This window comes from Saimiri boliviensis, chromosome 12 (genome assembly GCF_048565385.1).
Source record: "Saimiri boliviensis isolate mSaiBol1 chromosome 12, mSaiBol1.pri, whole genome shotgun sequence".
In the NCBI taxonomy this organism is placed as follows: Eukaryota; Metazoa; Chordata; class Mammalia; order Primates; family Cebidae; genus Saimiri; species Saimiri boliviensis.
This window is the reverse complement of record NC_133460.1, coordinates 48776057-48789378: the sequence shown is the minus strand read 5'-3', so window position 1 is coordinate 48789378 and position 13322 is coordinate 48776057. Positions and strand designations below refer to the sequence as shown.

General features: G+C 48.9%; 1 protein-coding gene across 1 annotated transcript in view; it reads right to left on the bottom strand.

Annotated features, from left to right (window-relative positions):
• The window catches only part of TSPAN15 (tetraspanin 15), a 61504-nt gene extending 59655 nt beyond the window's left edge, over window positions 1-1849 (bottom strand). The window contains exon 1 of the mRNA XM_003928649.4: window positions 1606-1849. Coding sequence (XP_003928698.1) covers window positions 1606-1701 — 96 coding nt within the window. The 5' untranslated portion in view covers window positions 1702-1849. The remainder of the gene's footprint in view (window positions 1-1605) is intronic.
• Window positions 1850-13322: the final 11473 nt, after the last annotated feature.

Genomic DNA, 13322 nt, shown 5'->3' with positions numbered 1-13322 from the left:
CCAGGGCACAAGAATCTGTAGATTTTGATGCAACTGCTGAATTATAGCTCAAATCACCCCCACTCCCATCCCACATATGACCTTCTGTCTCCCTGGAGCTCACACCATCAGGTCCTTGCTCCATCCTCCGGTCCCTAAACATGCTGCTCATCTCTCTTCCACATTACCTAGAGTGAGAGAATTGAACTGGAAACTGGCCTCAAGCTAGTTTTCTAGGTGGAAAAGTCAATGAACAATTCTGAGGCCCACAACAGGGAAGTGACTTGCCTAAGATATCCATAAGTCAGTAACAGAGCAGAATCTCTGTTACTGGCAAGGCCCCCACTCACAAAGGGGTCACAGAGGAAGCCACTCCTGATGGAAAATCCAGCAGCTCCTGCTAGCAGAATAGACCCAGCAACGGAGCTAAGGAGGACACCAGGGGAGAGTGTGTGTGTTTGGTGGGAGTGGGGTGTCAGTGAACACCTGGGGTCCCTGGGCAAGTCTGCTCTTGTAGCATACTGGAGGCACAGAGCTAATCTAGAGTGGCAGGGGTGGAGCCGGCCCAAAGGAAGATATCCTCATCTCTAGACTAGGGCCCAGCCTAATTGAAATGCCCTTACAGACACCCAATCTCTTGGGGCTGCTTATACCGCTGGTGTCCAGATTCCCTGCCCACGATAGTAATAATGTCTCACACTTCTTGAGCTCTTCGCTAGGCACTGTACCCGGCCTATTTCATTGACTCTCCGCAAGCATCCTACAAGTTGAAAATAATTACAGTGTCCATTTACAGACGAAGAAACCATGGCCGAGAGGGATGAAGTAACTTCCCCAAGATCACTCAGCTAGTGCTCACTTCAGAAGCACACAAACTAAAATTGGAACGATCCAGAGATTAGCAATGTTTTAAATAGAAATTAAAATAGAAAATAAAAGATCACACAGAGCGACGGAATTCAAAGCTTGGTTCATGTCTAACCACTACCATCCTGCCCCCTAACAAGGCAGAGGAGGAGGTGAAGCCCCAGCGGCAGCGGCAACAGTAACTGAGCACCCAGGAGTGCAGGAGACGTCGTCCGGTGGAATCCTCCAGGCCATGCAGGAGGCACGCGCATCCTCCTTCCACCAAAGAGGAAACTAAGACGCTCAGCGGCGTAAGCAAATAACTGGCAGGGACCAGACCCGGAATCCAGGTCTCCGAACCCCGACTGCAAAGCCTGACTACTTAAGTTTCACAGGTAGATGCAGAGGCAAAGTCAGTCCTGCGGGGTAGGCGTGGTGGGTGCGCCCAGGGCGGTCACCAGGGCCTAGCCAGCCAGCCAGCCAGCGGACGCACAGCGGGCAAACAGCCCACCAGGTGCACACAAGTAAGCCAGGTGGCACTCGGTCGGTCGGCAACCGGCTCTAACGCTGCCGACAGGGCGGCTGAAAATTCAGGCTGAGCTCGAGCCTGCCTCGAGAATCTTCCAGTTCCCGAGCAGAAAGACGAGGAGCCCCCGCGCGCTCCCCCGCACCCTCCCTGGAGCGGCAACTCTGGACCCAACCCCCAGCCAGTGAAGGGGCGGTCCGAATGTGAGACCCCACCCTCATCCCCCATCCCCCGGCCCTACTGGGGTCACTCACCCAGAACACGGTGGAGTAAATGATAAGTGAGAACTTGAGCCAAAGGTAAGAGAAGTGCGCACAGTAGCGCACCTGTTCCGAGTCCCCGCGCGGCATCCTGGGCGCTCCCCGCACGGGTTACGGGGGCTCCGGGGCTCTGCGGCTCGGTTCGTCCGCCAGCGCCCGAGGCCCCACCTGCGGCTGCCGAGCTACCAGCCCCGCCACCGCCGTTCTCTTCGGGACTGACACTGGCGCGCGGCAATCACGGCCCCAGCCGGGGAGCCTGCCAGCACCGGTGGCCAATGGGATGCCACGGCGGCCCAGCCTCAAGCAGGGGGCGGGCCGGGGGCGGGCCAGGGGCGGGCCAGGGGCGGGGCTGCTGCCCTGGGCCCGAGAGGGGACCCAGGAGGGAGGGAAGAGGAGGAGAGGAGAGGGGAGGGGGTGACGGTCTTGCAAATGAACTCGCGTGCAACTCTGGAAACGCCTGTGCTAATGCTGGGGTGCGTGGGAGAGTGTGAACCAGAGGTGCCCTAGGGAAAGAGCGAGCGTGCCTAATCGGGGTACAAAGAAATGGAAGCTTTCCACTGTTGCCAAGAGGGAAAACTATGGGAAAGGGGGAGGAATTAACCGCCAAGGTGTTGAAAGTGCAAATGAGTGTGCAAAATGTGAATGGAATAAGGAAGTGGAGTTGCTCGGCCTAAGGGAGGCGGAGTACGGCATCTTGGAAGGTGTGGCAGACCAGGGTGGGGCCAATAGGCCCCCAGGAAACTGGAGTCTGAAGTTTGTTTCTGTAACAGAACTGCTGAAGGCCTTCACCAAAGGAACCTGGAAGTCCCCTTCTTTTGCCAAGTGATAACCCAGCCTTGAGAAGCGTTCCTCCCAGGAAACCCCATCTTCAAAGTAGGTTGAAGGCCTGGTGCGGTGGCTCACTCCTGTAATCCCAGCACTTAGGTAAGCCAAGGCTGGGGAGTGGTTTGAGCCCTAGGAGTTCAAGACTAGCCTGGGCAACATGGCCAAACCCTGATTCTATAATTTATTTAAAAAAAAAACAAAAAACAAAACAAAACAAAAAAGCCAGACGTGGTGGCTCATCTGTTGTCCCACCTACTTGGTAGGCTGAGGAGGAAGGATCACTTGAGTCGGGGGAAGTCAAGGCTGCAGTGAGCCGTGATTGTGCTACTGCACTCCAGCCTATGTGACAGAGTGAGACCGTCTATTCAAAACAAAAGCAAAAACAAGGCCGGGTGCAGTGGCTCACGCCTGTAATACCAACACTTAGGGAGGCCAAGGCATGCACATCACTTGAGGTCAGGAGTTTGAGACTAACCTAGCCAACATGGTAAAACTACTAAAAAATACAAAAAGCTTAGCCGGGCAGGGTGGCGCGTGCGTGTAGTCCCAGCTACTCAGGAAGCTGCAGCAGGAGAATCGCTTGAACCCAGGAGGCGGAGGTTGCAGTGAACCAAGATCCTGTCACTGCACTCCAGCCTGGGCAACAGAGGGAGACTCCTTCTCAAAAAACAAACAAACAAATTAAAAAAAAAAAAAAAACTACCAATGAGGGAGGCAGCTCCCTCTGTCACTGCACATAGCCAACAACTAACCCAGTCTCTTCCCTGCTGGCCTTTTCTCAGCCCGGGAGCAGAAGTGGCTGTGAGTCTATCTCATGCTAGATGGTCCCAGTTTTACTCACTGTGGTTTTCCTGTCTCCTGCGCCTAGCTCAGCCTGGGACTTGGGAGCCCAGCTTTGTCCCTCCCCAGCTTCATTGCCCCTCCTCAGCCTGGGACTTGGGAGCCAGACAATCCCTGCTGTGGCCTTCTGTAACTAAATCCATGGCACAAGGTCATGAGCTCAAGCAGTGCTGGGTGGGGTCCCTGGTGGTGATTTCAGGAATGACACTCTAATACAAGTCCCTAGTCCTGGGTTCCCAGGGCTCCCGCATACACAAACTCAACAGAGAAGGATAGGCTCAGAGACTGAGTCCGGGCTGGCTCTCGCACCCAGGGCTCTGCCCTAGGAGGAAGAAAGCAGTGTTGAGGAGTGGGGGTGGGGAGAGAGGCAATGCCATGCTTGGAAGGGTAAAAGGAAGCTAGTTTCCTGGTACAAAAAAAAACAAACCTTGGGAGGATGTTTGTGTAGGGTAGAGAAATAGAAACTGGGCCAGGCACATTTTTGGGAGGCCAAGGTGGGAGGATTGCTTGAGTCCAGGAATTTCAGACTAGCCTGGGCAACTTAGCAAGACCTTGTCTCTGATGAAAATCAAAAAACTTAGCCAGGCATAGTGGCTTGTGCCTGTAGTTCCATCTTCCTGAGTCCCTGAGGGGTATCACTTCTTAAGCCCAGAAGATCGAGGCTGCAGTGAGCTATGATTGTGCTATGGCACTCCAGCCTGGACAACAAAGCAAGACCCTGTCTCAAAAAAAAAAAAAAAAAAAAAAAAACAGGAGAAAAAAAAAGGTAGAAAGAGAATCAGAGGCAAATGCAAGTTGCCCTGAAATGATTATCTGAGGGCCAAGAAGACATCTTATTATAGTGTTAAAAGTTGTCCTTCCTGGCTGGGCGCGATGGCTCACTCCTATAATCCCAGCACTTTGGGAGACTGAGGCAGGTGCATCACAAGGTCAAGAGCTTAAGACCAGCCTGGCCAACATGATGAAACCCCCCAGCTCTACTAAAAATACAAAAATTAGCCAGGGGTGGTGATGGATGCCTATAATCCCAGCTACTCAGGAGGCTAAGGCAGGAGAATCACTTGAACCCAGTCAAGATGACGCCACTGCACTCCAGCCTAGGTGACAGAGCGAGATTCCATCTAAAAAAAAAAGTTATCCTTTCTGTCCTTTGAGGAGGAAGACTTTCTGTCCTCTTTGGGGGCTAGAGCCTCTACCCAGCACTGCAGAGCTAAGCTCACACCCATGATTTGGGGTGCTAGTCTCTTCCCCACCCATAGAAGCTTGGAGCCCTCTTGATACCCTGGAAGGCCAGTTTAGCCTATTAGTTCCCTTCCACTCTCCATATTTAAACTACGGTCCCCACTGCCACACACCTCCCCCATCGGGTTTCCTTCCCAGTTGCCCCTGGACTTCTATTCTTCCCTTCTGGCCTCTCCAGCCAGATGCAATTTCTTTCATCTTTCAAATATTCCCTGGTGACGCACAAGCTTCTTAGCAGGCCCTCTCAGCTCTCCCTAAGCCCTTGAGGTCAACCATCCCTAAAAAGAGTCTCGGAGCTCTTTGGGGACGGCACAGCCTTTCCTGGGCTCCTTCATTGTCCCTCCCCAGCTACAGCCCTGACCCTGACCCCAAGCACTAGAGCTCCTCCCTGAACTACATTGGCAAACACTGAGACCTCAGAAGAAATGGCAATCTGTTTCCCTCTGTTCCTCCTTTAGCCAGGAACTCTGGGCTAGGGGCCAGCAGGCCTGGTGCAAGTCCTGGTTTTGCCATTCCCTTTTTGTAGGACTGTTAGAATGTGTGGCATAGTGTGACACACAGGTGTGAAGGCAGCTCTAGCTGCAGATTAGAAGCACCTGGTGAGCTTTAAATGTATCCTGATATTCAAGCCCCACTGCAGACAAGTCAAAATCCCCACCAACAGGGACCTGGTAATCACTATTATTTTTAAACTCCCCAGGTAATGTTTTATTTCTATTTTTTTGAGAGGGAGTCTCACTCTGTTGCCCAGGCTGAAGTGCAGTGGTGTGATCTTGACTCACTGCAACCTCTGCTATCTGGGTTCAAGTGATTCTCCTGCTTCAGCCTCACGAGTAGCTGAGATTACAGGCACCTGCCACCACGCCCAGCTAATTTGTATTTTAGTAGAGATAGGTTTTCACCATGTTTGGTCAGGCTGCTCTTGAACTCCTAATCTCAAATCATCCACCCACCCACCTCAGCCTCCCGAAGTGCTGGGATTACAGACCTAAGCCACCATGCCTGGCCTCCTTCAGGTAATTTCTAAATTAAGCATCACTGGTACAGAGGTAGTCATAAAGGTAAGGTTGTCAGCCAACATCTTATCAGAAAGCCACATTCCAGAGGTCACTGACTCAGCTATCCAATGGTGTACTGGTAAATATTTAAAAATTAGGTGGGGTGGGGAATTCCAACTTCCATAATGTAAATACTTCCACCATGTCTGATTTTATGTTACCAACTTGAAGTCAATGAACCTGGGAGTTCAGAGGCGTGCAGAGTCTGGAACAATTGCTCAGTATCGGGTGCAAATATCCATATCTCCATCCACTCCAAGGCTCTGCTAATTAGCATAATGAATGCATTGGTAAAATTCTGGGCTTATTAATTAGCATAACAGGTATTAGAAATGAGTCTCCTTTGGAGAAATTAACCGCATTCAAGTTACTTAGATTAGCTAAAATAGTTTTGGCACCACCCATTCCTCGTTCAGTGTCAAAGAATCTTGGGAAGCTGCTAATTCTCACTTAAGGATAATACACTAAGCTAAAGGCTTGAGACTGCTTCTGTCCCAAAGTATTCCAGTGTAGCCATCAATCGAACTGAATCCTGCCTTTAGAATATTGTATTTTCCAGGCTGGGCGCGGTGGCTCAAGCCTGTAATCCCAGCACTTTGGGAGGCTGAGGCGGGTGGATCACGAGGTCAAGAGATCGAGACCATCCTGGTCAATATGGTGAAACCCCGTCTCTACTAAAAATACAAAAAAGTAGCTGGGCATGGTGGCGCGTGCCTGTAATCCCAGCTACTCAGGAGGCTGAGGCAGGAGAATTGCCTGAACCCAGGAGGCGGAGGTTGCGGTGAGCCGAGATCACGCCATTGCACTCCAGCCTGGGTAACAAGAGCGAAATTCCATCTCAAAAAAAAAAAAAAAAAGAATATTGTATTTTCCTCCAGCAGACCCTTCTTGCAAGGTGGAAGAGCTCCTAAAAGTACAGAAAGCTAGGCCTTCTTGGGTTTCACAGAAGAGGTAGGAACCAATTTTGTGGCTGCTTGCTAATAAATGTTTGTTTTATAGACATTTGTATGGGCAGCAGAATCTGTCCTGAGATCTGTTTTCATGATAACTTGGCAGTGAGATTTAGGGGGAAATGACTAACCTTTGCCTTCAGTGGCTACTACAGTTTATAAGAGGAGCTAACAATTATGTGTGACCAACTTGACTTGGGTATGTCTGTATTCATACCACTTGGCAACGGACTCTGGCTGTGCCTCTGTTTCCCCACCTGTGAAACAATGAGGTTGGCCTGTTTCTCTTCCAGCTCTAACAGTCTTAGCTATAATCCTCACAGCCAATAAATGAGTCAGCAAATGCATAATGAGCTTCTACTATGAGTCCCGCCCAAGCTCTGAGGGTACAACTGTAAACAAGATACACGAGAGCTTCTGTTCCATTCTGTTGGGGTGGAGGGTTGTAGGAACATGCAACACATGGAAAGTATCATTTCAGCAGGCAAAGTGGCCCACTCATAATCCCAGCAGTTTGGGAGGCCGAGGTAGGAGGATGGCTTAAGGCCAGGAGTTGGAGACCAGCCTGGACAACAAAGTGAGACCCCATCTCTACAAAAAAAAAAAAAAAAAAAAAAATGTTTTAAACTATCCGGGCAGGGTGGTGCATGCCTGCAGTTCCAGACACTCAGGAGTCAGAGGCAAGAAGACTGCTTGAGCTCAGGAGTTTGAGGCTTCAGTGAGCACCTGGACAACAGAGCAAAGCCCTGCCTGAAACACACACGCACACACACACACGCACACACACACACACACACACACACAGAGAGAGAGAGAGAAGTATAAGTTTAGATATGGATCCATGCTAATTTGAAAGCAGAGCTTTTTTTTTTTTTTTTTTTTTTTGAGACAGAGTCTTGCTGTTTGTTGTCACCTAGGCATAATCTCGGCTCACTGCAACCTCCACCTCCTGGGTTCAGGTGATTCTCCTGCCTCAGCCTCCTGAGTAAATGGGATTACAGGTGCCTGCCACCACGCCCAGCTAATTTTTGTATTTTTAGTAGAGAGGGGGTTTTGCCATGTTGGCCAGGCTGGAGTCTCGCACTCCTGACCTCATGATCCACCCACCTTGGCCTCCCAAAGTGCTGGGATTACAGGTGTGAGCCCCCGTGCCCGGCCTGAGAGCACAGCTTTCGAGTGGAAGAAACAGCACGTGCAAAGGCAGGAGACAGGAAAGGCCTTGGAGAGATCCGTGTGGCTCATGCAAGGGGCTCCTCAGAAGGAGGTGAGGTCAGAGACGTAGGAAAGAGCCAATGGCTTTAGAAAATGGTTTAGATCTCACATCTATAATCCCAGCACTTTGGGAGGCTGAGGCAGGCAGATCACAACGAGAGGATATCAAGACCATCCTGGCCAACAAGGTGAAACCCTGTCTCTACTAAAAAAAAAAAAAAAAAAAAATACAAAAATTAGCTGGGCGCAGTGGCAGGCACCTATAATCCCAGCTATTCGGGAGGCTGAGGCAGGAGAATAGCTTGAATCAGGGAGTCAGAGTTGCAGTGAGCCAAGATTGCGCCACTGCGCTCCAGCCTGGGCAACAAGAGCAAAACTCCATCTCAAAAAAAAAAAAAAGAAAGAAAATGGTTTAGATTTATTTCTAGTTTCAGTGAGGGCCACTGGTAGGTTTTAAGCAGGAAGGTGATGTGGAGTCTGATTTGTGCTTTGGCAGGCTCCTGTATGGAGGATGGGCAGGAATGGGGGAAACCTGAGGGGAAGCGGGGAGGAAGACTGGTGAGGAGGTCGTTGTGGGAGTCCCAGTGCAAGAAGGTTTTGACTTGGACTAGGAGGACAGCGTTGGAAATAGTGACAGGCAGTTGCATTGGGGATATATATTACAGGTAAAGCCAGCAGGATTTACTGATGGATTGGGTGTGGAGTGTTAGAAAAAGAGAAACCAAGGATGATTCCAAATTCTTTTGCCTCAAGCAACTAGGTAGGTGTTGCCATCATTTGCGAGGCAGATAAAGCAGAGTGGCAGGGGAGGTTGGGCCAAAACTCAAATAACTTTTATGCTTGCTCCAGTAGCACATATGCTTTAAAAAAAATTCGATTTCTTTATTTGGCCATTTTATTTTTTGAGATGTCTTTTCAAAAGCCAGGTGCAGTTGTCTGGGGGCTCAGAGGTAAGGTTTGGGTTGGATGATACAGATTTGAGAGTCATTTGATCCATTTAAACCTTGGCCTAGGCCGGGCGCGGTGGCTCAAGCCTGTAATCCCAGCACTTTGGGAGGCCGAGGCGGGTGGATCACAAGGTCGAGAGATCGAGACCAACCTGGTCAACATGGTGAAACCCCGTCTCTACTAAAAATACAAAAAATTAGCTGGGCATGGTGGTGCGTGCCTGTATTCCCAGCTACTCAGGAGGCTGAGGCAGGAGAATTGCCTGAACCCAGGAGGCGGAGGTTGCGGTGAGCCGAGATCGCGCCATTGCACTCCAGCCTGGGTAACAAGAGCGAAACTCCGTCTCAAAAAAAAAAAAAAAACCTTGGCCTATGTGGGAAGAAGAAAAGTTCCTTTTTAAAGTTTCCTTTCTTGTTAAGGAATGAACATACTAATAACTTTGTTAAGCCCTATCCTATGTAGCTGTTAGACACGCCATGCTCACAGGCATGTAGTACATTCTATGTCCTTGTACTTTAACCGAGATATCTGTGATGGACGTGCTCACAGGCATGTCCCAGCTCTCCATTGCTTTTACCTGTTTAGAAAAGTTTTAAGTTATTAGCCAATCAGGTTTTAGTTTAGATTGTGAAGTCTGGCTCCAACCAACAGAGATCAGACACAGCAGTAAGGATGACCCCAAATGCGTAAGGGATAAATTGGTCTGTTTTCCTTTGTTCATTGTACTCTCGTGGCCCAATGGCTAGCGAGGGTACCCCTCTTGCAGTCCAGGAAGTAAAAATTGTGTGGCTGAAAAATCCTTTGTCCCAGTGCTGATTTTTCTTTGCGGCACCCAGCATCTATTTCCAATAGCCTATATGAGGTCATCTAGGGCGAAAGTAGAGCAAGAAGAGAAAAGAGAAACAAAGGCCAACCCTGGGCCCTCCTCCACTGAGAGGGAGAGAGGCAGGCAAGAAAACAGAGAAGGTACAGTCAGGAAGAAGGAAAACAAGGCCAGTGAGGGGAGGGGGATGCTTGGGGAAGGTGAAAGAGATGTGGAAAAGGATTAAGTGTCCTGGGAACTTCCCTTCGAACCTGCACCAAGGCTTCTTGCTATGTCCTGAGAGGTCAAGTGGGGAAAGCACAGAAAATCAACCATTGGCTTTGCAAGATGTGAGTCACAATGGCCTGATGAGAACGCTTTCCTCAGAGCATGGGGGTGGAAGCCTTATTAGAATGGATTAAGGAGAGAAAGGGCAAGAAGTAGAGAAACCAAGTACAGAAAACACGGGGAAGAAGACACTCCTTCAAGCAGCTGTGAAACCATTCACAAGGGAGTTTGCACATGGACTTCTTCCCAACCCACCAAACATACAAGAGTCATCTCTGTGTCAGCGATTTTAAATGACCATGAACTCCCTACAGCATCTTCTAACAAGAGGTAGAATCTGTTTCCCCACCTTGTGAATCCGTGCTGCACTTCTGACTTGTTTTCACCAACAGAATGTGATGGAAGTGAGGTTTGAGTTCTAAGCCTAGAAATCAGATGTCTTGACTTGTATAAGAACAATTCTGAGGTAGCCTGCTGGAGACACCACATGAAGTAGAGCCATGGCTCCTTGCTGACAGCCACCAACTGCCTGACGTGTGAGCGAAACCATCCTAGCCCATCCAGCCCATCAACCCAACAGCTAACTAAATCTATGTGGCTGGATCTAGGCAAGACTAGCAGAACCACCCAACTGAGCCCAGCCCAAATTTGTCAACCCACGGAATCATGAACGGATGCATGACTGTTGTGTTAAGGCACTAAATTCTGGGGTAATTTGTCTTACAGCAAAAGCTGACTGTTACATTCATAGATCCTTTTTTTATTATTATTTGAATCAGAGTCTTGCTCTCTCGGCCAGTCTAGAGTGCACTGGTGGGATCTCAGCTCACTGCCACCTCTGCCTTCTGGGTTCAAGTGATTCTTCTGCCTCAGCCTCCCAAGTAGCTGGGATTACAGGAATGTACCACTGCACCCAGTTAACTTTTGTATTTTTAGTAGAGATGGGGTTTCACCATCAAGACCAGGCTGGTCTCGAACTCCTGACCTCATGATCCACCAGCCTCAGCCTCCAAAAGTGCTGGGATTACAGGCCTGAGCCACAGTACTTGACCTCATAGATCCTTTAAAAAAAAAAAAAAAGAAAGAAATTCAAATACCCATCCCCTTCTTTCCTCTTCCTCTAGTTCTTCCCCCCAAATACTGTAATTTTGAATCTATATATTTATTCTTGAAATGGGACTTCATCCTCATTAGTAGAGTAGTGAGTTAAAAAAAGGAAGAAAGAAAGAAGGAAAGAAAGAAAGAGGGAAAGAAAAGGGACTTCACCGGGCACAGTGGCTCAAGACTGTAATCCCAACACTTTGGGAGGCTGAGGCAGGACGATTGCTTGAGGTCAGGAGTTTGACACCAGCCTGGGCAACATAGTGAGACCTCATCTCTAAAAAACTAAGACAGAGGGCCGGGCGCGGTGGCTCAAGCCTGTAATCCCAGCACTTTGGGAGGCCGAGGCGGGTGGATCACGAGGTCGAGAGATCGAGACCATCCTGGTCAACATGGTGAAACCCCGTCTCTACTAAAAATACAAAAAATTAGCTGGGCATGGTGGCATGTGCCTGTAATCCCAGCTACTCAGGAGGCTGAGGCAGGAGAACTGCCTGAACCCAGGAGGCGGAGGTTGCGGTGAGCCGAGATGGCGCCATTGCACTCCAGCCTGGGTAACAAGAGCGAAACTCCGTCTCAAAAAAAAACAAAACTAAGACAGAGAAAGAGAGAGAGAGAAGAAAGAAAAAAGAAGGAAAGAAAGAAAAAGAGAGAAAGAAAAGAAAGAAAGAGAAAGGAAAACAAAGAAAGAAAGAAAGAAAAAGAAAGAAAGAAAGAAAGAGAAAAGAAAAGAAAGGAGGGAGGGAGGGAAGGAAGGAGAAGAGGGGAGAAGAGAGACAGGAGAAAGGAAAGGAGAAAAAGAAAAAGGACTTCAGTCATCCAAGTTTTCCATGACTTCTGTCTTTCAACTCTCAAGGTTCTATGTTCATTCTCTACCAGTTATTTATTTAGCATCAGGCATTGAGCTGGGAGCTTTCACATAATGACCTCTTAATCTCACAACCCATGGAATATGGCAAATGAGGAAACTGAAGTTCAGAGAAGTAAACTGATTTTTCTTCACTAAAAAGTTAAAGTGCTCCCTGACCCAGCAAGCAATGTGCTTTTTACTTCAATGCAGTCGTAGCCCCAGCTACATTAGAATGAAATGATTTAACTAAATGGCTACAAAGCGAATTGGAACAATACGCTCAGCTCAAATATTGACTTTTGGAGTTGAGACTTTACATGGAGTTATTGTAGGTTACTGCAAAATAGCAGTTCCAAGAGATTTTAAGAGTGTGTGTGTGTGTGTGTGTGTGTGTGTGTGTGTGTGTTTTAAGGATCCATTAAATAAATCTGGGAAATACTGCAGAACTTCTTCATAGCCTTTGGTGAGAACAGACAGAGTAATATCTCTCTACTACCTAGAATGGATACAGTTGTGTATCTCTAAGAGGGAATGAGGGAATAAGGGTATGTAGCCTCTCTCAACTGTATTTGAGGACACAACATTTTCCCCAGACACCAGCTATTAACATCTCAAGGAACTAGCATATCTTGAAATGTACTTTGGGAAATGCTGTCCCATGGCACTAGTTACTAATTCTTCTGAAGTTCAAAGCAACCTCCTCAAAGTTTCATGCTCTATACTCGAGGAAAATTAAAGACAACAGTGATTATTTATATTTTGTTCTTGACTTTGCAAATTACACAACTTATTCTGCAGTGATTGTCAAACAACCGGACTAGGCTATGATCACAGCTCTTAGGGTCCTGCATGGGGTCATGGGCACACATTAGTGACTTTGGGCTCAAGGGGACTCAAGACAACAGCCTCCAAGGACATGCAAAATGCTTATTATTCAGAAGGGCCTGGGTCACCCCAGAGGCTTCCTGTTCTGGAAATCCCCTGAAGAGCTGCCTAAAAGCCCCGCTCCTTCTGGTTTCCTTTCCCCAGCCCTCACCACTGACCCCATGGAAGGCCGACTGATGAGGCCCTCCTCCATGCATTCCAGGGCCCATCGCTACCCTTGGCTACCGAACAGTCCAGTCCTCCTTGCAGCCTCCACCCCAGGATTCCTGTCCTTCCTCCTGTCCCCTGCTGTCCCTGCTGAAAGGCTGCCCCTCACCACCAGCTGGGGAGAGTGGATAGCCTCAGGCATATATTGATGACCTAACTGACCAAGCACAGTGACTGTTACTGAGTGATTGGCATAGCCGTGCAGTGAGCCATCCAAGGTGATACAGAAAGGTTTGGAGGGTGCTGGGAACTGCCCTTCATACCCTGAGGCTCTGTCTGTGTGTTTGGGGGTGGAAGTGGGACATAAGTCAGGTTCTTTAAGTTCTGAGACTTCCGCAGGCTTTCTGGGCCTTTATCGCCTATACTGGTAGTGGGAACAGAGAGGCGATACCAGCAGGTGTGTGGAGACTATGAAGCCCAAATAGGAACTATCTTCAGCCTTCAGAAGCAGACCTCTGGGGAGTCCTAGGGACAGTGGCCCAGGCCAGATGACAAAGAACCAA